The sequence below is a fragment of the Scyliorhinus canicula genome, chromosome 21 (genome assembly GCF_902713615.1).
Source record: "Scyliorhinus canicula chromosome 21, sScyCan1.1, whole genome shotgun sequence".
Classification (NCBI taxonomy): Eukaryota; Metazoa; Chordata; class Chondrichthyes; order Carcharhiniformes; family Scyliorhinidae; genus Scyliorhinus; species Scyliorhinus canicula.
This window is the reverse complement of record NC_052166.1, coordinates 52,982,330-53,009,475: the sequence shown is the minus strand read 5'-3', so window position 1 is coordinate 53,009,475 and position 27,146 is coordinate 52,982,330. Positions and strand designations below refer to the sequence as shown.

General features: G+C 43.1%; 1 protein-coding gene across 13 annotated transcripts in view; it reads left to right on the top strand.

The window, feature by feature from the left end:
- LOC119955411 (disabled homolog 2-interacting protein-like) overlaps positions 1-27,146 on the top strand; it is a 1,014,916-nt gene that overhangs the window by 978,829 nt on the left and 8,941 nt on the right. For 11 of the 13 annotated variants that reach the window (XM_038781502.1, XM_038781508.1, XM_038781509.1 and 8 more), the window contains 3 exons: positions 1,310-2,186; positions 17,094-17,249; positions 24,365-24,567. In XM_038781502.1, coding sequence (XP_038637430.1) covers positions 1,310-2,186; positions 17,094-17,249; positions 24,365-24,567 — 1,236 coding nt within the window. The remainder of the gene's footprint in view (positions 1-1,309; positions 2,187-17,093; positions 17,250-24,364; positions 24,568-27,146) is intronic. The other 2 variants (XM_038781503.1, XM_038781505.1) reach the window with 2 other exon arrangements.

Genomic DNA, 27,146 nt, shown 5'->3' with positions numbered 1-27,146 from the left:
TCATCCCGTTCTAAAAGTACAGCCTAATAATAAATACTTAAAATTCTAGAAATACTCAGCAGGCCTATCAGCATTCCAAACAAGAATAGATTGGTTAACATTTCAGATGCAGACCTAGAGTTTAAACTGTCTTTTCTTTTTTCATCTGATGACGTGAGTATTTTGGTGTTTCTATTTCAGATTGGCTGCACTTGCTGTAATTCAGCCTGCAGCTTCTGTATTTAATCAACATAGAAACTGTTTATTGCCCTGTAATCTCCTGACAAGCCAAAGTTATCACTTAATTAAGCAGAAGTTATAAGAGACTTCCCATCATCAGGCACCTTTCAAACAAATGGCTTTGCCGAGAAATAATTGCACATCAGGTTTGTGCAGCTGTAAACTGAACTCTCAGAAGGCAACAGACATTTAAACAAATTTAAATAAGTAGTTGAAACTTGCATCAAAGACATCCCAGGGAAGAGGTTACGTGGATAGAGAGGGAGAAAGCAATTGGAAGGAACGCCAAAGAAGCAGGAATTTATTTAAAGTTCTGTTATTTAAAAATTAGCCTTTCTCTCTGTTATTCCAACACAATGTGTGAGGTACATTATTCTCCCGCCATTATTGTCGGGGGGGGGGGGGGGGGGGGGGTAGAGAATGGAATTGACAAGAATGTATTCAACCTTTTAAGTTACATTCCAGAATATGCTCAATTTCTCTGGTTGGGAATTTGTTCTGTGTAAGATTCTTGACTGACCTATCCAAGTTTTTTTTATGTCACTTAATGGACACATTTGCTGAGAGTGGATTCTAAAGGTCTCAAAAGGAAACCTTTGACAACATTTTAAAGCAAGTGATTTTCTAATGGCAGTGACATTTTCACACCATTTCTTCCCTTTGACTGCTTTCGGCAAAAAATTCTAAGACCAGCTGAGTAGTGGTGGGGGTTATTTTGGGAACAGGGGCAGGCCAGCAGGGACAGGAATATTTCTCCTGAATTTACGGATCCCGTTAAATGCACTTTGCTTTCACATATTCACCTCCTTTCACTGAAAGGAACATCCCAACATAATGGACGGGATTTTCCGGCCACGCCTACCCGGCGACTGTAAATTCCCGCCCAAGGTCAATGGACCTTGCATGGTCAGTGGAGATTTTGCGGCAGGCGGGGCAGGAGAATACAGTCCAATACATCCCACACATAAGGCTCCCATTGAACAAGTTAGGCAACATAGATTAAATGATTTAAATAATTGGAAACTATCTTTATTTGTTGAATTTGTTTGGTAAGAAACTCCCAATGTTATCTGATTTCTTCCCCTTTCAGTTTATTAGACTGTACAAGGTTACCCTCCCCTACCCCAGAAAACAAGGACTTGTTTTTTGTCACAAGGTCCTCTGCAGTACAGCCGTCCCCTGCTCGCAGCTCAAGCTATTCTGAAGCCAATGAAGCAGAGCAACAAATACCAAACGGCAATAAAAGTATTTCAATGGTTGATTTGCAAGAGAATCGCAGTTTGGACAGTACAACAAGTGCCCCCAATACTGGTGACTCCCTAAATGACAGCCAAGGATCTAGTGGGCATTTACAAGCAATGTGGCCTCCAAGACCACCACAGAATGCAGCATCAATTGGGCCTGGACCTGGGAATGTAGGCCGAAAGCCTGGACAAACAGCGGGCACCCCTAATGCAGATGGCACACCAGGAAGGCCGCAACTCCTGGCACCATTGTCTTTTCAAAACCCAGTGTATCAGATGGCTGCAGGTATTCCAGTTTCACCACGTGGGATGGCAGACTCAGGATCAGAATGTCACAGCTCTATTAGCTCACATAGCAATAATGAAGAACTGGCAGCCAACAAACCTATCTTTCAGAGCCATACAAGCACAGAAGACTTTACCAGGCGTTCTGGGGAATTCACAAGACGACAACTTTCCCTAACAGAAAAAATACCCCAGACGTCAGTACCACGTCAGAACAGTGCAGGCCCACAGCGCCGAATAGACCAACCTCCACCGGCAGCGAGAGGTAGGACACCACCAGCTTTATTATTCAACCCCCCTCAGTACCCACGGCCTTCCAGCGGAGGTATTACACCATCCTCATCAGAATGGCCGAGCTCTGGGACAAAGCTGCGACAGCAATCGTCATCGTCTAAATGTGACAGTCCTGAAATGAAGCAACGCACAGTGCACAAACAGGTTAGTGGCTCTATCGTTAATAGTCAACAGATTTTTTTAGGAATGTAACTGTAAGCTAAGAATTAAGTTGTGCTGTATTAACATCTTGAGACAGGTCAGTCAGCAAATGAAATAAAAGGAGTAGCCCAGTAGTGCTCATAGTGAAAGATTGGGGTTCCATTCAAAGGACTTGGACCAAGTTACAGCCTTCACTGGAATTCCAAGATGTATGCAATGCTGCTAAACCAAGAATCCTCTGTTACCTTAGGTCAAGGGATATATCAGCAATAATCTGTAAATGTTTTCTCAGTGCGACATGCTCACTATATTTTTGTCAAGAAATGTGAGCACATGTTTCAGTTCTGTCTCTCTTTCTTGCACACACATTTCTGGAAGGGGAGAATCTGTACGAGATCTAATTCACCCTGCAAAGTGCATATATATATATAATATATCCGTTTATAGCCAGAATGCTTTGGCTTGTATTTTGAAAGTTGAGACTTTGAAGAGCAAGCAGTGCCTCACAAATTGATTGATAGGTCACAGGAAATATACCAAATCACTGTTAATTTATTTATATTTTATTCAGTCACAAAATGTATGTCCCTCATTCAAGATATCCACAGATCTGATAAAAATGATCTGAAACATCACATAAGCCACTTTTGCCAAATAACTAGTAAAGTTACAACTTGTAAGATCTTCCTGTACAATTCACCTCTAACCAAGGACTAAATCTAACAGTTGCACCTGAAGTGGGGTGCGACGCTGCCGGTATATCTCACGAGAGGCCTCCAACGGGATTTTGTGAGACGTTGCAATCTGGATATTAAAATACTGCAGTAAGCAACACTTTGAAATGCACTCACTGGAGTTATCCAAGGCGGGGGATCTAACACCCGCGCCTCGGAGACCCTGAGCGAGCGCTGGTTAGCACTGGTCTCCACTGCAGTCTATTAGGTGCGGCATGGAGGGCTCAATGGCGCCCTTATAGGTGAGCTGGGCATTGTGGGAGGTCGGGGGGGGGGGGGTCACGTTGGGGGATCTCTAGAGCCCCTATCTCCTCCTGTACTGATGAGTGGAGCTCCTGTGCAGGAAATGGGACATAGGGCTGTCTCGGCAGGACGTTCCCCGCTGAGCCCCTGAAATACCTGTTAGATAACAGGGGCTTTCTCAAAACACCCGACTAAACGCGCTCAACATGGGACTCTGTTTCATTTCTGTTAAATCACAGCCATGGGGCGGTATTCTCCGCTCCCGCTAAAAATCGGGATGGCCGTTGTGAAATCGGCCGAGGTTCACGACGGCCTCGGGGCCCGCTCCCCGCACCTAATTCACCCCCACCCGGGGGGCTAGGAGCACAACGGAGCATTTGTGAAAAACGGCGAGTGGCGATTTTTCCGACCCCGGGGGGGGGGGGGGGAAATCGCTGGGGGCGTGAAAAATGTCGGGAGGCCCTCCCACGCCATGTGGGAAGCGGAGAACTCCACCCCAGATCTTTGGTAAAATCTCCTATGTACCCATTTATTTGATTCCACTCCTGTGATGTGCCTTGGGTCAGTTTTCCATGATAAACATACTCTCCAAGTACAAGTTGTTGTCAACATCCAGCATTAGTTCTGTATGGTCCATGTCAATGTGCGACATAAACGTTTGTGCCATTAATTTAACAGTTGAGTTAAGGCAGTGGACTTGACTTTCATTACAATTGTACAAATTAAAGTATTAATGGAACATTCACCAATGACATTGAAATCCAATTTGCAGTAAGTCAAAGGCTGCAGACCAATTTAGATAAATGAGCAGAATTGGCCCACGTATGTCAAATAACGACAACACCATGCATTTGAGACTGGGGAAACTCAAACCATATTGATAACATGCAGGGATATCTGTTAAAGGTTACAAAAACCATTAAAGGTTCACAAGCAACATGAGTTGATTAAAGAGAAGACAAAAGGATTTCAGTTCTACTGCTGGAAGAATTCTATTTGACCTGTACCAAGCTTTGGTTCGTTCACCTTGCAGGTGCTGCATCTGTGTTTGGGAAATTAATGTACTACTGCCGAGTTTGTGGATGACACAAAAATAGGTGGGAAGGCAAGTGGTGAGGATGACATAGAGACTCCACAGAGGGATACAGACAGATTAAGTGAGTGAGCAAAAACCAGGCAGATGGAATATAATGTAGGAAAATGTGAAGTTAAGCACTTTGTCCAGAAGAATAAGGGAACTGCCATTATTTAATGGAGAAAGACAGCAGAAAGCTGCAGCACAGAGGGATTTGGGGGGCTTTGTGCCTAAATCACTAAAAGCCAGCATATAAGTTCAAGAGGTAATAGGGAAAGCCGATGGAATATAAAAATACGGAAGTCTTGTTTAAACTATACAAGGCACTAACTAGTTGGACCACACCTGGAACACTGAACAGTTTTGGTCCCGTTAACTGAGGAAAGACATACTGGCATTGGAGGCAGTCCAGAGAAGGTTCACTATGTTAATCGCGGACATGGAGAGATTTTCTTATGAGGAGAGGTTGAGTAGATTAGGCCTGGACTCATTGAGATTATGACATTTAGGGGGCAGGATTCTCCATTTGGGAGATTAAGTGTTGAGTTAGATTTTATTTTCGAGATATATTAAGAAGGGAAATGATTAAGCTATCGGTGGGGTTTTATGGGGCTGCAATAGCCCTAACCACTGGCCAGAAAAATCAGGGACAGACCCCCGTGTCTGCCAGCACTGGAAACCAAAACTGGAGTAGGTAGTTAATGCTGACTTTTGCCCCTGAAGGCGGGATGTCCCACCTCCAAATGCTGCTGGTTAATCAAAGTATTGGCAGCTCTTCAGTCTGAGCAATAGCACCAGGAATGGTGGGCCGTGGAGAAGAGGCTCTGGTAAGTGGGATCGGGTCTGCCCAAGTTCAATCAAGTAGACCCCTGGCCAGTTTGTGGGGAGGCATGGAGATCAATCGTGGGGATGGGGACGGGGAAAGAGACACCCAGCTGGGACAGAACACCGATGGTGATGGGGCCCCTGTGGTCCATTGAATGCCTGATCACAGGCTACCTGCTAACCCTCAAGCCTTCAGCTAGTTTTACTGGGCAGTATCCCCATATGATCAGATGCTCCTCCAGCAGCACCAGGAAGAGGTTCTTAACATGCCATTAGTTAATTGCTAGCTTCCTGGTAAAATTCTATCGGTGGCAAGAAGGTGATGGATGTGGCAACCTCTCACTGGATTTTACACCCCTCTGGACATCCTGCCAATTCCTTGGGGAGGTGGGGGGGGGGGGGGAAGGAGGGGAAGGGATGTCATAAAATCCCACCTGCTTTTCTTTTGCCTGTACGAACAGCTTTTTGGTTAAGGGGCGAATTAATGGTTTGTATCTGTGTTATGTACAGGTGGAATAGACTTGATGATTTTTAATACTATCATCATTTATATTGCAGCCTTAATGCCTGTTTGATTATCGGAATCCAATAATCTATCCACTATATTTTCTTTACAGGTCATTAAGACGGGTGGCACGATGGTACAGTGGTTAGCACTGCTGCCTCACAACACTAGGGTCCTGGGTTCAATTCCGGCCTCGGGTGACTATCTATGTGGAGTTTGTACATTCTCCCCATGTCTGCATGGGTTTCCTCCGGTTTCCTCCCACAGTCCAAAGATGTGCAGGTTAGGTGGATTAGCCATGCTAAATTGCCCCTCCGTGTCCAAAAGATTAGGTGGGTTCCGCGGATAGGGTGGAGGCATGGACTTAAGTAGGGGCTCTTTCCAAAGGCCGGTCCAGACTTGATGGGCCGAATTGCCTCCTTTTGCACTGTAAATTCTATGATTATATGGTTAATATTTATATTAACTATGTGTGCACTGTTCATGATATGTAAAATATTTTTCACAGTGCCTCATGCAAATTTCTGTGTGGTACCTGAAAAAGATGTACAAAAAAACAAGTGCAATAACTAGAAATTATAGCAATAAACCTCCCAGCAAAGGTAATCCTAGGAGCCACAATATTTGTAACATACTAACTTAGATGTGTTTGAACTTACCCAGTGAAAACTTCATATCAGTTAACCTTAATATTACATGGACTTGCACTTTAGCAACAGAATAATCAATGGCATAATGTCCTTGTCTGACAGTGTAAGCAGAATATGGGAGAGGTACTAGTTACAAATACAGAATGTAAAATTGTTCAATCCTATCAAACTATTGAACAAATATTAAAGATTTAGAAGGGACATTATAGATTCATTACAATGATATTCAATTCTTCTATCCCCTATATTTTGTTCTCTAGACTTGATCTCTATCCACAGTCCAAAGATGTGCGGGTTAGGTGGATTGGCCAGAACAACATCGAGGGCCGAAGGGCCTGTTCTGTGCTGTACTGTTCTATGTACTATGTTCTATTACATGCTGTTCGCCAGAGTTAGGTTCAGCTCATGAGTTAAGAGTTATCCCATGTTCTGTGCCTCATGTTCACTTTCTTTATCAGGCTGTCTGAATGCTGTAATGTCACCTGCTTGTTACATTAGTGATCTAACATACTTGTCAAAAGTCACTTGTCAAAATCTCAAATATTGAGGAGTGACCATTATTTGACGCATTTGACATTGCAGTAGATTAACCACTGGCAGTAGATTAACCACTGGCAGTAGATTAACCACTGGCAGTAGATAACCACTGGCAGTAGATAACCACTGGCAGTAGATTAACCACTGGCAGTTCACCTCCAGGGACCTGCGTTCCAATCCAGTTTAAAGTGGTGGGATGAAAGTCTCCTCAATCGGCTCTTCCTTGAATAAGTTTGTGCAGCTTCAGTCCATTACTTGGTTGGCTGGAGTGCTCAGTGCAAAGCTGCTTTTACGGCATTTCTTGGGAGCAGGGGAGAGGGAAATTTACTCAGCAAAGTGCTATAGTTTACAAAGCAATATTAAACATTATTCCATTCTTCCTGCCTCATTGCCATTTTATTGTTAATGACAGCAAAGTGAGAACAAATGATCATCACTTGAGCTATGCTGAGGATCTGCCTCTGCATAGCCAGTGATATAATTTGTTACAGAAGCACCTAAAATGCATATCAGAAGTTATTTCCAACCAGAAGCTCTAAAAATTAATTCTAAGTAATAACTGTTTGAATTGTGATTCGTCAAATAATATAAATCTATTTTATAATTCTTGGAAGAAGTGAGATTAAAGCAATTCCAACAATAGAAAAACTACTCACTTCGGTACCTCAATGGACTTTACAAATTTATTTTTAAAATGTTATTAATTAGTTTTGATGTCCTCTAATGTACTTTCAAAATGTTTGATAACCTGGAGCACTGGGCTCCCAGTCAGAAGATTCTACTTCAAATTCTAGTGTTGCAAATCTCAACAATGATACACTGGTCAATTTTAATTGCACCCAAAGTAGTCAAGAATTCACTGTCAAGTGGAGAAATTGACCCCCAAAATTCTAAATATCACCACCTTGCTCCTTGAGTAGCGTTAAATTAAATCCATAAATCTGGTTAATTTCGGAACAGTTTCACATTCATTTCTACTTTCAACATTAAATGTTCTATCTTGATTTTTCTCGCATTAGCTTATAATTGAAAATGTTAACCTCCTGACGAGGTATGATATACCGTTCATCAATACATGCACCTTCAGTGAAATACATTGTTAGAAAATGATCAATATAATTTACAGTTCAATTGAAAACAGTATATGTTTCTAAAATAATGTGTTTTTTTTTGTTGTGCTTTAATCAGTCGAAACATTAAAGCCTTAAATTGTAATTTAGTTAAGTGGGAATTATGTTGTATCTCAGAAACACAGAGACCCACTTGAGGCAATCCATGAAAACTCAATCTTAATACTGTGCTGATCACGCATGCAGTTCAAGAATAGGTTACCTGACTGAACATTTGAGCTTCTGCAAGCTTGCTTGTTAAATAGCTAGTAATGTTTTGCCCACTGGCCATTTAGGGTATTAATACAATTTTTAGAATATCCCAGAGTCAGTCAGCTTGTTTCCATAGAGACGATATCCTTCTGGTGTCAGCTGCAGCTCTTCTCTCTTTCACACTGATCTTGTGATCATGGCCACGGGCAAATAATGGTCCTCAAATACATTTCTTGCAAATGAAAAATTCAAATGAGATAGCAAGCCGGATTCTCTGTTTCTGAGACTAATTGCTGGCGCTGGGACTGAATCGCAAGACTTATACGACCCCGAAGGTGGCGCCGGTCCCAGAGCGATTCTGGACATACTAATGGGCAAGCATTGTGTTAAAACAGTTAACACATAGGCTGGTTTAGCTCACTCAGCTAAATCGCTGGCTTTTAAAGCAGACCAAGCAGGCCAGCAGCACGGTTCGATTCCCGTACCAGCCTCCCCGGACAGGCGCCGAAATGTGGCGACTAGGGGCTTTTCACAGTAACTTCATTGAAGCCTTCTCGTGACAATAAAGCGATTTTCATTATCACTTATTAGAGATAAGACTTGCAAACAACGATCTTTTTTATAAATGTTTTATTAAGGATTTTTTTATGTTATTCAAAACAATGGTAATCATGAACATACATTGAAACCAACAGAAAAGGGGAAAAAAATATATAATATATACATCAGTTGTCTTTTGGTATTTAGATTGGTTGCAGCTTCTTGTTTTCTCCAGTAGGTGCTTATTTCAAGCTGGGACCCCAACCTTCCACTCCCCCTTTTTCTTCTTGACCGCTCACCCCTTCTAATCATCTGGCGTGTGTCCTCTTCAGCTCCTACATCCTGTTTCTGTTTAAAAGCAAATTACTGCGGATGCTGGAATCTGAAACCAAAGAGAAAATGCTGGAAAATCTCAGCAGGTCTGGCAGCATCTGTAAGGAGAGAAAAGAGCTAACGTTTTGAGTCCAGATGACTCAAGCTTTGTCAAGCTCTTGTTTCTGTTTGGTTGGCTTGACGTCGTGTATTTGGTGTTCCCCCTCTCTCCCACTCTGCCTCCCCCTCACCCTTTCGTTGTTTTGGCATTCGTTGTTGTGTCATGGCTCTCAGCTCCCTCTGGCTGTTGTCTGCAAACAGGTCTTGGAATGAATGGCTCCTACGTTTTGTGGAAACTTTCTTCCGATCCCCGGATGGCGAATTTAAGTTTCTCCATCTGGAGAAATTCCAACAGGTCAGCCAGCCAGTCTGCAGCTTTGAGTGGTGCTGCTGAACGCCAGCCGAGCAGGATTCTTTGGTGGGCAATCAGAGAGGCAGAGGCAAGGGTGTGCCCCCCAACCGCCCCACCCCGCCCCCTCAGGTACGGCTCCACCTCCATCCTCACCACCTTGGACATTGCTTCAACGAAGGCTGGCAAACAGCTATCTTTGACCGTGGCTGGCTGGAGCAGACAGATTGTCTGCTGGGCCACTTTGTTAGCTCAGCTGGAATGTTTATGCGACGCAGAGTGTTACTATCCAGACATTCAAGGCATTAGCCTCTGTTCACTTAGAAATGGCTCAGAAACTTCCAGAAGCCAGCGTGTGACCAGCTGGAGCCATCTTGGCAGTCAGTAACTATCCATTTTGAAAAGCATTGACAAACTACTTTATAAAGTAGTCCTGCTGACAAAGATTTATTTATATCTATTATTCACATTTCAGCCGTAACACACATGGACAAAAAAGGTTCCAAATTATGTACTTGCCAAAACAGGAAATCAAATGCTATTGCATTTATCAAAGCCTTCCAAATACTTTATTACTTCACTTTTAAGCTTTGTATCAAATTTCAGTATCAATTTTAGTACTCGAATTGCAACCAGACAAATTGCATCTTATCAACATTGTTACCTGTAATTTCTAAAAGTTCACACTTCTGAGAAAAATGCAGCCTCAAGAAACAGCTAATGAATGCATTAGACTAAATTTAAATATTTTTACTTTATATGGGTGGAATCTTACCATTTCTTTTCACAGTGCCAGTTTCAGGCTGAAAGCCAGTGGGCAGCTCTCCAGCTGCACAGACCAGTTTTCTCTCCAGAGCTTGAACCTCGCTGAGTTACAAATAAGAGTGGACGTGATCCATGCAGGCTCCACAGAGATCGGGGAACCATTTTTAAAGGGCATCCCACGATCATCAGCGGCTCCACCATCATTGGATGTATCGCCGGCACCACTGCCCCTGCGCGCGCTTGCAAATCTCTTCCCCTTTCTTCCCAGCACACATACCTGGAACCCCCCCTCCCCTCCAGCCGGGTATCCCCTTTACTGCATCGTGCCTTTCAAAATCCGTTGTAAACCTCACTGTTGACTGTTCACTGACGGGGGGGGGGGGGGGGGGGGAATCATGTGGTGTGGGCGAGGGACAGGCGTAGGGCTGATAATGATATTAAAATGTATCGAAATCCATTCAAATGAGGTCCTCGCCCTTTGTGGGTGTGAACCTCATGACGTCACCAGTGAGGGGTGTGGAAAACGAGGAAACGCGTTCTCTCCGGAGAGAATCGTGTTTCCCAATTCTAGATTTTCAGCCCTCATTGCTCTTTTCTCAGACTGAAGACAAGGGCTGAAAATCTCCCTCTGTGTAGCAGTCAGTACAAAGAATTTAAATATAATAGAACATTTTTATTAGAAATCCTTAACTCAAAATTAATTGTAATAAATGCTTTCCCTAATTCCACTAACTTTTCATTATAGTGAGTAGATGAGGACAAGCTTTAATGTGAGGAATCCCAGGAATTAATACTAGTGAGGTTTTATTCTACTCCTATAATGGAACCTTTCATATTGGATTTAAGAATTATTCATGATCTCAAGAAAATGGCCATACTTTATAAATGCAGCATTTCAAAAATAACCTCTTGGCTTTGGCATGACTGTAGGCCTGAACGTGGATCACTTCTCCATCTATCTGCACATTTAACTTGGGAACAATGAGATGGGAAAGAAAGAACTAAAATCTCTGTCTCTCTCTCACTCTCTCTCTCCAACAATCCCCTCACCATGGGATGAATTTTCCCTCCAGGGTTGGGAAACAGCAGCCGGGACTATCTCCAGCTCCTGAGTTCTTCCCCAGGAGGAAATAATCATTCCTTGGGATTTTTACAAAAGACTCCGAGACAGGCTCCTTGTCCATTTAAGAGTAGCAGCTGGATTCTCAAAGGAGAAGGAGCAATTGAAGTCTTTCTAGCTCAACAGGAGCACAGGGTGCACTAGAAGTACGTAACTGAGGGGGCACTTCAACACTGAGGCGCATTCTCATTAATTTCTTCAAATCCCTCATTAAAAAGCAGATTCAGCAGATAGGTTGGCGGGGTAGGGGTGTTTTGCGGGGATGTCTCCACAGGCGTTTGGCTTGACTCGCACCCAAGCAGAACTAGACCTTGTTGAAACACTGCCTACAAGCCTGCCACTGCCCACCATTGCACTGGGAAAATGGAGGCCGACAGGAAAACTTCAGTTGGCCTCCATTAACTAATTGGTTATCCGCTCTGTGAGGACAAGTATATCTGTCAACCCCAAAACAGCCTCGGCAAAAAGGCCAGTGCCAGGAGTAGGGTCTGGAATGTGACACATCGGCTGGCTCTGTTATTTTCACGTTCCACCCGCCTCCATCCTTGACGTCAGCAGGGCCCAAAGATTCAGCCCCATAATAATGATTAGTGCATTTCAAGATGAGCAGCATAAAAGGGGGTCTACTTTCTTACTTTCTCTGCATTTTCCTAATTATTGAAGAATTATCATGCACATTGTAAATTTATTTTGACTAATAAAATTCAGCAAACCATTAAAAGTGCCAGAAATATACAGTAGATCAATCAGCATGCACTCCCGAAATACTACGCCCTGACTTTTCTTTTCACAGATGCTTGACTTACTTGCTGTGTGTGTTGAGCATTTTTTATTTGATCCAGATTTAATTCACTTGCAGTTTACCTTTTCGAGACAGCGTTTCTTTGTGATGGACTCGATTTCCATATTCCTGACCTTGTATGATAAATGCTGGTAGTAAAATGAACTACCTTCATACAGATGAAGGGAAAATACTTCATAGTTACATGCAATCTATCACCACAGTAAACAGTTGATTACATGATTCATCAAGCTTTCATCAATAGATCATTGAAAAGCATCTTATCAATCATATTCCACTCATTCCTCAGCTATTGATTTTGGCTCATGTAGTGGATGATATTGAGTGGTACCATTTTAGAGCTAAAAATTGCTTACTCAGTGTTTTGCCTGCAAGATAATCAAAACATATTGATCAGCATTCAATTTGTGGTACTTTATATAACATTGAAACGTGGAGAGTTTTTTAATCAAAAGAATATAAATGAAGTACATAAATGTTTTAAATATTTTCACTGAATATTAAGGTTGTGAGAGATTTGGCTGTGTTTCGCAATTACTCTGTTTATTAAAACATTTATGATTAATACTGTAGTGCATAATAAAGATTTTTCATGTTTTGTGAATTATATCATTGCAATATGCATATAAATGACCTGCTATTGATGAAAGTACTGCAGTTACAATCTTCTTTCTGAACAAGAGTATCTTCTTTCGGACGTTAGTAACTTCCAAGCTTTTTCCATCTCCAGCTGGATGTTGAATTAAATAGACAATATAAAAGGCACGGTGGCATAGTGGTTAGCACTGCTGCCTCAGAGATCTGGGTTTGATCCCAAACATTAGACTGTCTGTGTGGAGTTTGCATGTTCTCCCCGTGATTACATGGGTTTCCTCCGGTGCTCCAGTTTTCCTCCCACATCCAAACATATGCAGATTAGGCGGATTGGCCATGGTAAATTGCCCCTTAGTGTCCAAAGGTTAGACAGTATTGCCTGGGCGGAGTGCTCTTTCGGAAGGTCGGTGCAGATTCAATGGGCCAAATAGGGATTCTATGAAAAGGAATGTAATGAACTCTTTTCTGTTGGAAAGTGACATGATATTCTTAATAGTATTATAAACACTGTTTAAGTCAAATACATTTTTTTCCCATGGAATATCATCAAGAAATCAGATAAATGTTCTCTCAGAAAATCCAATTTTGTATAAAACTTGCAGCGTACCAAACGATAAGAAATTGAATCTATAGAATTCCTACTGTGCGAAAGGAGGCCATTCAGCCCATCGTTTCTACATCTACCCTCCGAAAGGGCATTCTACCTAGGCCCACTCCCTTGCCCTGTCCCCATAACCACGTGCTTTGATCATGGCCAATCCACCTAACTTGCACATCTTTGGACGCTAATGGGCAACCTACACTTTGTTGAAATGAAATGAAAATCGCTTATCGTCACAAGTAGGCTTCAAATGAAGTTACTGTGAAAAGCCCCTAGTCGCCACATTCCGGCACCTGTTCGGGGAGGCTGGTACGGGAATTGAACCGTGCTGCTGGCCTGCCTTGGCCTGCTTTAAAAGCCAGCAATTTAGCCCTGTGCTAAACCAGCCCCTATGGGTTTCCTCCCACAATTGGAATGTGGGAGTAAACTGGAGCTCCCAGAGGAAGCCCACGCAGACAATGGGAGTACGTTCAAACGCCACACAAGTCACTCAAGGCCGGAATCGAACCCAGAGGCCGCGGTGCTAACTGTGGTTAAATTTGTCAAAATATTTTATAGTTAATAGAAAACCAAACTCTTGCAGATGCTGAAAATCTTCAATAAACACAGAAAATGCTCAGCAGGTCTGTTCTGGTGAAAGATCATCAACCTGGAAAGTTAACTCTGCTCCACTCTCCACAGATACTGCCAGACCTATTGAGAATTTCCAGCATTTTCTGTTTTATTTAAAAATGATAGTTAAAACGTATTTAATACTTATTTTCTTCCCTCTGGAATTTGCTAACTCAGTTCATCCCAGATTCTTAACCAAGAGGACAGGTAGAGCAAAGGGAAATATCTTCATGGTCTTGAACAGTTATTTTCAGCAGCACGGTAGGACAAGTGGATAGCACTGTGGTTTCACAGCGCCAGGGTCCCAGGTTCGATTCCCGGCTTGGGTCACTGTCTGCGCGGAGTCTGCACGTTCTCCCCGTGTCTGCGTGGGTTTCCTCCGGGTGCTCCGATTTCCTCCCACAGTCCAAAGTCGTGCAGGTTAGGTGGATTGGCCATGATAAATTTCCCTTAGTGACCAAAAAGAAGGTTGGATGGGGTTATTGGGTTACAGGGATAGGGTGGAAGTGAGGGCTTAAGTGGGTCGGTGCAGACTTGATGGGCCGAATGGCCTCCTCCTATACTTTATGTTCTATGTTCTCTATGTTCTGTTGACAGCTGATGGAGGGTACAGAAATGTAAACAGCAGTGATGACGTGCTTAGCAGCCCTGCGGATGCTAAGGACAAACAAATACAACACCGGGTCATAAATGGCCTCCCACTTATGTGTTGAAATGTAATGGACGTGGTTGGGAATAGTACTTGGAACATAATGTAGGGTCATTTAGGGTCAATTAAGTTATCTCCCAATTCCACTGAAAGTGTTAATCATATGCCCCCCCCCACCCCCCTCCCCCGCGCGGTTACCTTTGCTGCTACAAAAAAAATTTTTTAATGTATCAATTACAGCAGCACTGCAGGAACAAATCCTCATGTAGTAGATTTCACTGCCAAACAATGGAGCCCATTTACAGATTAATTCTTGCACAAGATCATTTACTTTTCACCTATTTGCATAATTGCTTCCATTCACTGCAATGTAAAGTAGAATTGTAGAAGCACATTCCTCCATATCAAGCTTCAGCTAATCTTTTAAGTTGAATCATAATTGTAGTTAAAGGTCTGATTTAACCAAATGGGAACTATGTCCCATAGCGAGCACGTTTAGCCACATGTTTCCTGGCGCTCGCAGAGCAAGAAACACAATGCTATCTAACTCCAGTTAGATATGGGGCTTAGCGGGGAACGTGTGGCTCAGGCTGCACTCAATCCCATTTCCTACAGTGAGGAGCCCCGCTTGCCAAACCTCCGTGCAGGGAGAGATCAGGACCCCGTTTTTAAATGCCGTCTCAATCCCGAGTCCCTAACGGGACCCCCTAACCCACCCACCATTCCCTCCATCCAGGCCCAGGTCACTGTAAGGGACTCCCCATCACCTCCCCTCACCCGCGCAGGGCACCCCCCCCCCCCCCCCCCCCCCGCGCCGATATCCGCTGCTCAAAAAAATGCCAGCCTTGCACCCTGGTAATGCCCTGCTGGCAGCAACACCTTGGCAGTATCAGGCTGGTGACCAGGATACCACCCTGCCCAGATGGCATGCACCCAAGGGCCTCCAATCCCCTTGGAGATCCCCACAAGTGCCGTTCAATCTGGTCCCAGGTTGTGCAGACCAACACTGAATGACACTCGCCTGCGTTGTCCAAGGTGAAGAGGGCTCGATCCCAATGCCTTGGTTATCTCAGGGGACTGCATTTTAAAGTGAGCTAGCTGTCTCTAATATGCAGATTTGCCAAAAAGTGGTCCTGGGTTCACATCACAACGTCTCACGAGATTGCTTTAGATCTCGCGAGGTGTGGTAAGCCGGGGAGTGGGGTTTCCCATCATTTACCAGCCGTCTTTTACCAGCCTTGTTGCGCCATGGATGCAGCATGGCAGGTAGATCGTGCCCAAGGTGTAGTCACCTTTCTTGACTAATCGCAGTATGGTATGTCAGCCAAGTTGCTGTTTAAATCAGGCCACCGTAGCTGCAAAGCAAGTTTTCAACACTTCACATCCCTTACCCGCTTTGTTTAGTGAAGTTCCTATGACTTGATTTTTCTCAGGCTTTCTTCTCTGAACGTAAAATTGTGTTTTGGCTCAAGGTGATGTTTTTGATTTGCCACAGTTGGCAGAAGTGCTGGGGTTTCCTCTTTGGTACAAAGTAGCACTGCAATTCTTAGTTATGAGTATAAATTCACAACACAAAACTGCCATGATAGTCACTAAATTGATTGTCTCACTTCAGCTACGAGACTGTGTGGGAAATGGAAATGTGATATTGGTGCAACGTGAGGTGATGCTCGGAGGTTGGGGTAAGGCACTCTGTGGAGAAGATGTCGGGGGAAACTTATACTCTACAGCTGGCTGAGCTTTCCGTGACCTTCCAACGCAGGGTGCAAAGTGAACAAATAACCTAGTTTGCAGTTTTAACAGCTCCACGTTGATTCGCATAAAAACCTTCATTCCAGTAGTGTTCAGATTAAGAAGAAAATCAGCTGCCATGTGCTTGCTTTTCCAGTGATCTTGTGTAAACATGAAAAAGCTTGGTTTGCCTTGGCACTTTTCATTTACATTTATTCTTCTTTGCCTGTCGTCCACACATGAAAAATGTTTTTTTTAAACCAGTTACAGCATCCATATATTTTTGAATTCATACAAAGAGGAAAACTGGACGTTAATGTCTTACTGCCAACAGAGCATACACAAAATAGTGCAGGATAACATGGTGATTGGTAAGCTATATGCTTGGCAGGAGTCCTCAATCTGAACAAGTGTATCTTCCGAGGCCAACAGTTTATCGCCAGGATGAGATGGAAAAGCGCATCCTGGCAGCAATTGTAGTTCGAGCATCACTGAAGAGATGCCTCAGAGCAGATTTCAAGCGCATAGTCAGGGCTAGTGAATGGTATAGAATATTAGATAAAAGAAAGAGAATTTTAAAAATAACATTGATACATTGTCCGTGCCAGAAACTCTTTTATCTTGTAAAAAAATTATTAGATATTTAGTGGGTGAACTAGTGACATCTAGCACAATATGTTTTATTATAATAAAGCAAATCTTAGGAAAATTTATCAAGAACCTGGATAAAATCTATATTTTCCTGTAACACAAGAGTTGATCTTAAGAACGTTCCATTGTAACAATAAAAACAGTCACAAAATCTATATCTCTACACTTCCTCTGCTTGATCTTTCTTTGTGTAAGATTCAGACACAAGGCTGAGCTTTATCACGCTTTTTTAGGCCCCCTCACCTGCGAATGCCTTGTCCTCAGTGGACCGCACTGCAGCATGGCTGATGAATATGAACATGCAGTTCATAGATGATGAAACAGTGGACCCAGGCTCTAAACGCAGGGACGATGTCAGACCTAAAGAGGAACTTAGCCAGATAGAGAAGGTAAAGACAATTACCAGACAGCTTTAAAGGTGCTGTTTTTCTATTATACAACCTGACTACTTTTTTTCTTGCATATTAAGTCGGACATATGTATGATAATTTCAGGTATTTAAATTTTTTGGCTTATGAAACTGTGTTCGGGTTTACGGAAGGGAAGTCTCATCATTTAAAGTGATGTACTGTTACTGTGTCGGATTAGAAAAACGAATATCAAAATGCTGAAAGCACAATTATTCATTTCAAATTGGCTGTTTAAAATTCCAGTCTGTTTAATGACAATGTGTGTGCTTCCTAACTCATCTATTTTGCAAGCTATGGTGAATGGGGAATTAGGTTGTAACATGAAATTACATATTTTCATTAATAGGTAATAAAGAAAGGCTGTTTTTTTCTAGTTTAAACAGGAACTTGGGTTTACACAAGTGCAATCAGACTGCTACTCAGCTATGTTGGTCTTTGGTATCAGTTTGAAAATAGAACATTTTTCATGGGTTTCACTTCATTTTAGCCAATCTGTGTGAATAGACCGAATCTGGCAGCTGAATTGACTTCAGCATGCCAGCTCCATTGAGCAGGAGTCTCCCTTTTCTGGTTTCAGAACATGGGTTTTGGGGGGGAAAAATAGAGAGGCATCTTTGGGTGAATCTGAGAACAACATGGAACAAATCAACTGGACTGACTCATCCCAATTGTTGTCATAGGAACAAGAGCAGGCTATTAAACCTCTCCAGTCTGCTCCATTGTTCATTTAGATCATGGCTGATCCGTATCTTAGTTCTATTTACTTACTTTTCTGAGATTTAAAATGGACAATCTCACACCCACTTTAAACTTAGAATCACAGAGTACCTAGGGAGCAGAAGGTTCCATTCGGCCCATTGAGTCTGCACCGACCCTCTGAAAGAACATCATACCCAGGCCCACTCCCCTGTCCCATCCCCATAACCCCACCTAATCTTTAGACACTCAGGGGCAATTTATCATGGCCAATCCACCTAACCAGCACATTCTTGTCAACGTCATCTGGGAAAGTTTTGCACATTCGTTTAGTTCATCTGTATCCCTTTTTTAATGTTCTGCTTCCATCTACACAATTATATGTGGCTTCCTAACTTAGTTTTGGATGCTAAGAGTCTGCAAAAGGATATAAGCTGGTTCAGTGAGTGGGCAAAAATTCAGCCTATGCAGTAGAATATGTGAACTGGTCCACGAGAGCAGAAAGAATAGAAAAGCAGAATTGTATCTAAATGGAGAGCCACAGCAGAATGCTGTGGTACAGAAGAATCTGCGAATGCCCTTCTACATGAATTACAAAACCTTTGCTCAGAAGTACAGCAAATAATTAGGAAGACAACTGTAATGTTGACCGAACAGGGACGGAGTATAGAAGTAAAAGAGTCTTGCTACAAATGTACAGGGCATTGGTGAGACCACACCTAGAGTACTGTATGTACTTTTGTCTCCTTACTTGAGAGATTGTCCTTTGTTCAAGTCATTAATGTATATGGAAAGGTCCCAAAGCAGATCCTTAAAAACACCAGGAGCAGGAATAGGCCATTCAGCCCATTGAGCCTTTTCTGCCATTCAGGAGCATCATGGCTGATCTGATAGTGGCCTTGATTCAACTTCCCATCCAGCATAACCCTTGTCTAACTCATTCTCGACTCATTCAATGATCCAACCTCTACATTTCTCTGTGGAAGAGAATTCCTAAGACCAAGCATCCCCTCTTCGCCTCTGTCTCAAATGAGGGACTTATTTTTAAACTGTGTCCCAATGTTTAGATTACATCCCATAGTTTGAGATTCCCTCATGAGGGGAAACGTCCTCTCACCATCTTCTCTTTCAATACCCCTCAGAATCTTCTGTTTCAATATTCCCTCTCATTCATCTAAACTCCAATGAGTATAGGCTCAAGCTGCTAAAACTTTCCTCATAAGACAACCCCTTCATTTTCGTCCCAGGAATCAACCTAGTGAACCGTCTCTGAACTATACCCAATGATATGTGTCTCCTTAAGTAAGGAAACTAAAACTGCACACAGTATTCCAGGTGCAATCATACCAATGTCCTATACGGTTATAGCAAGATTGCTTTACTTTAATACTCCATCCCTCTTCCAATGAAGGTCAACATTCAATTTGACTTCCTAATTACGTGCTGTACCTGCATGCTATGGTTTTGTAATTAATGTACAAGGACACTGCGATCCTTTTGTACCACAGCATTCTACAATCTCTCCATTTAGATACTGTACTTTACTATTCTTCCTGCCAAAGTAGATAAGTTAAAATTTTCACATGTTATACTCCCTACGCAAACGTTTTGTCCACTCCCTTAACCAATTTTATCCTTTTTAAAACTCTTTATATCTTCCTCACAATTTGTTCTCCCAAATTAGCTTTGTATTATTATTAAATTTATCCCTTTATCAAAGAGATTGTAAATGGTCACGGCTCCACTACTGATAGGCGTCACGGTGACACAGTGGTTAGCACTGCTGCTTCACAGTGCCAGGGACCCGGGTTCAATTCTGGGTGACTGTGAAGTTTGCACGTTCTTCCCATCTCTCCTCCAGGTGCTCCGGTTGCCTCCCACAGTTCAAAGATGTGCAGATTAGGTGGATTGGCCATGCTAAATTACCCCTCAAGTGTCCAAGATGTACAGGAGAGGTGCGGCTGCAGGATAGGTTGGGGGAGTGGGCCGAGAGAGAGTGCTCTTTTGGCGGGTCAGTGCAGATATGATGTTCCAAATGGCCTTCTTCTATACTGTAGAGAATCTATGGATATTTGTAGCATTGTACTGGTTAAGTTTGCCACGCTGCAAATTACCCATTTATCCTGCCTGTTTCCTGTTTGTTGGGCCGTCCTCTATCTATACCAATATATCCCCAACACCAAGATCTCTTATCTTGTGCGTTAATATTTTATGTGGCACCTTTAAGATTGGCTTTTGGAAATTCCAATCACTGCATCTACTAAACCGAAGTGGAAGTGTGAGTTGTAAAGAGAATGCAAAATACACCTCAAGTGGATTTGCTAAGGCTAAGTGAGTGGGCAGAAATTTGGCAGATGGAATACAAATGTGGGTCGGGAAAACAGAAATTCAGAGTATTTTTTAATACTAAATGGAAAGTGTTGAACTTCAAAGGAACTTTTCCATGAGTCACGAAGCTAATATGCAGGTACAGCAAGCAATTAAGGAAAATGGTATGTTGGGCATTATTATAAGAGGATTCGAGTACAGGGGTAAAGATGTATTACTGCAATTACATAGAGCCTTGGTGAGACGACCCCTGGAGTATTGTGTGCAGTTTTGATCTCATTACCTCAGGAAAGATTTACTTGGCCATAGAGGGAGAGCACCAAAGGTTCCCCAAATTAATTCCTGGGATGGAGGGATTGTCCAATGAGGTAAATTAAATGGATTGGACCTTTATTCTCCGGGATTTTAAAAAAATGAGAGTTGAATTCATTCAAATGCACACCGTTTTTGCAAGACTCATCAAGAGTCAGGAGCCAGGAGAGACCATCTTGGAATAAGGAAAATGTCATTTAGGACTGAGATGTGGAGGAATTTCTTCACTCGAGCATGGTGAATCTTTGGAATTCCCTGCCCCAGAGGGCTCTGGAGGCAAAGTATTTTAGTATGTTCAAGTCTAAAATAGCTTTCTTCTACAGATTAATGACATCAGGGGGTAGTGCAGGAAAATGGTGTTGAGTAGAAAATCAGCCATGATCTCATTGAATAGCAGAGCGAATGCCCAACTCCTATTTCTTATGTACTAGTCCCCCTTTATCTACCCTGCTTGTTGCATTCTCAAAGAACTATTTGTCAAATTATTTACCTTTCACAAAGCCATATTGAATCTGCTCAATCATATTATGATTTTCTAAAGTCCTGCTACTATCTCCTTATTATACTATCTTCTATCTTCCTCATAACAGATATTAGACTAACTGGCCTGTAGTTCCCTGCTTTCTGCCTCCTTCCTGTCTTGAATAGTTGTTTTCCAGTCCGTTTGGACCTTTCCAGAATGTAGGGAATTTTGGAACATTACAACCAATACATTCCCAGCTCTGCAACCACAAGATGCTAGGATGCAGGCCATCAGGTCCGGGGGACTGTGTCAACCTTTGGTCCCAGTACTTTTTTCTGGTGATCATGATTATTTTTACATTTCTCACCCTTAAGCCCTGTTTTATTCTGTCCAAAGTCTCTGCCATTTTCTTGTTTCCCATTATTAATTCCCCAGTTTACTCTCTAAGGACCCACTCACTTTGACTACTCTTTTCCTTTTTAAATACCTGTTTTTTTTTTTTTTTAAACTCTGTTTTCACATTTCTTGCTTTTGTTTTCTTTCATATTCCAATTTCTCATTTTTTTCTTTTAGAGGTCCTTTGCAGCTTTCTAAAATTTTACCAATCATCCGGACTACCACTAATTTTGAAAGCATTGTACATCATTTATTTTAATTTTATACCATCCATAGCTTACTTAGTTAACCACGGATGGTGTATCCTTCTCATAGGATCTTTCTTTCTCAATGGAATATCTCTTTGTTGAGAATTCTGAAATATCATCTTGAATGTCTGCCACAGCTGAATACAATCTTACCTTTTAACCTATTTTCTAATTCTGCTTTAGCTAAGTCTTTGTTCCCTTATAATTGGCTTTATTTAAGTTTAAGACACTCGTTTCAGATCCACATTTGTCACACCCAAAAGGAATATGAAACTCTTTCATGTTATGATCACTCCTACTAAGAGGATCCTTTGCTATGAGATCATTAATTAATCCTGTCTCATTACAGAATAGCAGATCTAAAATAGTTATGACTAACTGACATGCAATTTACGACCTGGGTGGAAACCATCGGGTCTTGGAGAATTGTCTATTTCAACATTGTCTCCATTACCATTTCTAAACATATCAGGCTGTAAATTGCGAACTGCCCAGCATTGGATTTGTGGGATACTCTAAAGATGTGCTTGGAATTCCTCTTGGAACTTTACACTGCAATGGTGTGTAAGTGCTAACTACAACCTCTGACGCACCCCCCCCCCCCCCCTCCCCTCTGGCACTCCCCGTCTCCGATCCTCCGCCGATCTCCAACTCCCCCGACATCCAACTGCTTTTCCGCCGTGACTCTCCTGACCATCTTCTTATCTTCTCCCTGGCCTGTCAGTTTCACTGAGCCCTTTAAATTTGATGTGGAGATGCCGGCGTTGGACTGGGGTGAGCACAGTAAGAAGTCTTACAACACCAGGTTAAAGTCCAACAGGTTTGTTTCAAACACGAGCTTTCGGAGCGCAGCTCCTTCCTCAGGTAAGTACTTATTAAAATATTATGTTCACCTGAGGAAGGAGCTGCGCTCTGAAAGCTCGTGTTTGAAACAAACCTGTTGGACTTTAACCTGGTGTTGTAAGACTTCTTACTGTGCCCTTTAAATTTAGCTACTTTGAGACAGCGAGGGCTGTAAAAAAAAAAGGGAGAGGGGTCATGGCCTCGCTGAATCCACCAGAGCTGAACTGTGCTGGGGCAGTGCAGGACCCAAACAGTTCCAGGCATCATAAGTTTCAGTGCAAGTTTCAAGAGCAGATAAGTGCGCATTAAATTCTTCTGATTACTGCAGGCCATTCTTTCCAACTCTAGCTATGGCCCATAAAATCCACTAAGTCCTTAATATATTTTTAGTTCACTTGTATCACTGGTAATTTGTCCTCTTCTGCAACTGTAAAAGCTGTAAATATACTCATTGATAAAGTCTGTTATTTTCTTATTGCCCATTTTAGCCTTGCCTGGGATGGTCTTTAATGGGTCTACATTTTCTTTTACCGCTGTCTCTGAACAGATTTATAAAGCATTTGCTGTTAGCTTTCATATCTCGTGTATGCTCTTTTTCATATTCCCATCTTGTACCTTTTATTTATATCTTTGTCGTTGTTTCACTTTTACCTTACATTTGTGTAAGCTTTTCATACTGCCTTTATTGGCCATAATTTTCTAACAACACAAATAGAGCCTTTTGCCTTTAACGGATATTTACTGGTTTTGTCTTAGACAGAATGCCTACTTGAATATTTCCCACTACATGTCCAGAGGTTTACTAAAATCCTTCCCACTGTTTCAGTATTCATCAAATCTGATTCATTGCAGTGTGTCTGAATTGGAGACTGAAAACTTAGCATTCTTATGAATGAACATTCCTCCTAAAATAAAACACATCATTTTGGTAGAATTATGTGGAGATGTAGCACACTGCAATGGTGGCTACTTCCTACCCAAAGAGTTGTATTCTCTTTTAAAGCGTTAAAAAAAAAAATTCACCATTAATTTCAAATGGCTTGCATCAGCTGTGTACGCTTAAAATGGCAGACTGCGGAAATAGATGCAGTATCACTGACCCACTGATTATCTGAACAGTGCCCATTATTGATGCACAAGCTGTTTTACCTGGAGGGGTGAATGGTGCATTTTAAATTCATTACAAACTTCAAGAAGCCAATACTACACAGTCATTAAGATGTTTTAGAAAGTGAGCTGAAGCCATCTCCAAAAGCAAGTAGGAATGGAGTAATTTACTTTGGAAGGACTGAAGCTGGTTCTAACACAGAACTAAAGCAGCATTTATAAAGTGATTTCAGATTAATAGCTTTAAGTTTACCCGCAAAAATCACTAACCGGTGGTTGCTTTGCACTATGTGGTTATTTTCCACATTTCTCAAAGTCACAACCATTCAAACAGGTAACAGAATTCGCTTTTATCTCTTATTGTGCATATTGTTTCATTTAATTTAAAAAAAATCCCTAATTCTCCTTTAGATCCACGATTTGCAACCCAAGTTTCCACAAACACATTTAAGTACTTATTAAAATATTATGTCGAAAATAATGTAACTGGATTATTTTTTCACAAATGCATTGGTGACATTGTTGAAGTTCAGTGGCCCCTTTATCTAAATTCAGTGTAGTCTATAAATGTTAATCGGATTGTGGTTTAATTATCTGGCAAGCCAGTTGAATGGACATGTGTCGTTTTTAAATGGAAAACAAGTTAGATTTTTCAGCAGTATTGTAATGAAACTCCCTTAAACTTGATGCCTTTCCATCAGTATCAGCAGGATATTGCCATACTTCAGGATAAACTGAGGGCATCCAATCGGAAGCTGGAGGAATATGAGGTGCATTTAAAGAACCAAGAGGATCAAGCACAAAAGATGATGCTGGAGTACCAAGCCAGGCTGGAAGAGGGTGAGGAACGACTTCGGAGGCAACAGGAAGACAAGGATGTGCAGATGAAAGGCATTATCAGCAGGTATGCAGCCAACCATCTGTTTTGCCTGGGGTAATTTCTAATCTTGTGCAGTCTTGTACACAGTGCATGAACTAAGTATTGATATTGACACTGAGTCCAATTACCAGTGAATATCTTCAAACTCCTAAGTCATTTGATGTTCAAGGATTTTATTAAACAAATAGACAGATATTTCCTTGGGAAATTGCAGATCTGGTTAGTTTCATGTTACCGAAAAATATTTGAAGGTATGTATTCTGAAAGCCCCAATAAGCACAATCCTCGAGTTAGGATGATGTGAGCAGAGTCAAAAATGTGCCCATCGAGTTACAGAAGTCAGTTGGGGATGTAATGTCTATCCCTGGCCTTACAAAATGGTTGAATGTTGTGCATTCTATACCTTTCAGAGTTACCAGGGCAGTAGGATACTCATTGAATCACCTACAAGCCAGTCTGGAGGAAGTGCAAGGGAATAGGCTGGTTAATAACGTGGCCTGGATGGGAGTGGAGGCCTAAATCCAGCTCTTTGTTGTGTCTGTCTGCATGTGTGTGGGTAGGTGGGTGGAGTATATGTTATCGTATTACTTTGAGACTCGTTTGGGTATAGTGGAATAGAACAGTCACTGGCTCAGGCAGGTCAGCATGCATCAGTGACGGTCCCCAGCTGGATAAATGGCGAAGTTAGTGACAAAAAAACATCCAGCTGCAAAAGCACTCACCAACTCCAAACAAAAACTGGTAGTTGATATGAAGGGTGCTTAACCAGCATTGCGGTGACCCCCTGTAACATGTGAAAAGCTGAAAGGGATAGAGTGGAGGAGATTTCTCTACCTGGTACTATTTCAACTCCATAGCATTCAAGGCTATGGGCAAAGGTCCAGCAAATGGGACCAGGTGGGCAGGTCAGGGCCTTTTACGCTTTGGTGCAGGTTTGATGGGCTGAAGGGCCTCTTCTGCACTGTAGTATTCTGTGATTCTATCAGATAGCACTCACTTAATACACAACTAAGCTAATCCAGCCAGATGGCACACCTGGCACCACGGGGGGGGGACACACACGCTATCTCTGTGGCCGTCAAGGTGACGGTTGCCCTCAACTTCTACGTGACAGGGTCGTTCCAGGCGCCGAACGTGGACCTGTCCAGTAACTCCCAGGCATCTGTGCACCGGTGCATCCGAGCAGTCACCTGTATGCCATCGCGGACCGGTACATCCAATTTCCAGAGGACCGCGCACACCAGGATGCCCGGACAGCGGGATTCGTCTCCGTGGCCAGGATACCAGTGGTCCAGGGGGTGATTGATGGGGTGCACGTCGCCATGCATCCACCATCGGAGAACAGGGATGTGTTCATGAACAGAAAGGGGACCTACTTCATGAACATACTTCATGAACATTCAGGTGGTCTGCGACCACCGCATGAAGATTATGCGCGTGTGCGCCCAGTACCCCGGCACCGGCTGAGGGGCTGGTTGCTGGGCAACCGGAATTACCCGTTGCAGTTGTGGCTGATGACGCCCATACGGAGGCCACAGACCAAAGCGGAGACCTGCTACAATGAGGCCCATGCAGCAACCAGGGGTGTTGTTGAGAGGTGCTTTGGCCACTTTAAGATGCGCTTCAGGTGGCTGGACCACTCTGGAGTGGCCCTTCAATACCATTCAGAGAGGGTTGGCCGCATAGTTGTTGTCTGCTGCGTCCTGCACAACATAGTCCAGGGGCGATGTCCTAGAGGAGGAGGCACAGGGGGGAGCCCGATGAGGGCAATGCATCTGTGCATGAGGAGGAGGAGGGGGGAGGGCACAGACGCGACATGGCGTCTGGATGTGGCCCTGTGGCTGCACGATGCCACCGGCTTGGCGAGCGAGCACGCAAGACGTCGATCGCCGCACGTTTCACCAACAAGGAGGAGGGCATCGCTGAGCAAGGCACTTGCAGCACCGTTCCACCCAAACTCACCACCCAGCACACACAGACACCCCCCCCCCCCCCCCCCCCTCTACCTCCCGCACCATCCGTCAACCCTAGCTCCCACATCACCACTTTCACAGCACCTTATACCTGCGGCACAACGGGATGGTCTCACACAATTGCTTGTGTAAACAGGTGTGATCAGTGCCATGTTGAATGATGACAACCCGCTCCGCCATGAGCTGTGAGCTCCGGACCATAAGACAATGTCTAACAGCTACACCCTCCACCTGGGTGGTCCCTGTATGCGTCACGGACACTCCATCACATGGCCATGTGGGGTATCTGGCGTTTGTGTTCCGAGGACGACGGGGGTTTGGGGGTGGCGAACACACACCCGGCCTCACAGTTGTACCGACCTTCGACCCCAGTGCCACTCGGTCCCCTTCACGACCCCTCAGGCTCCAGACATAGCACAGAGGCATCTAGGTTTGGTGTAACAGTGACTTTAATCGTATCATTCACATACAAGTGCCCTAGCCCCTATAACTAAGCTGTGCCCTGAACCTGTGCCAACTTACTACATGTCGAACTTCTTGGCCTTACAGTCCCTACCACTACGCCTTGGTGTTTCCCCAGACGGTACAGCAGGAGTGGAGGCGGACTGCTAACTCCTGCCCAGCGACTTG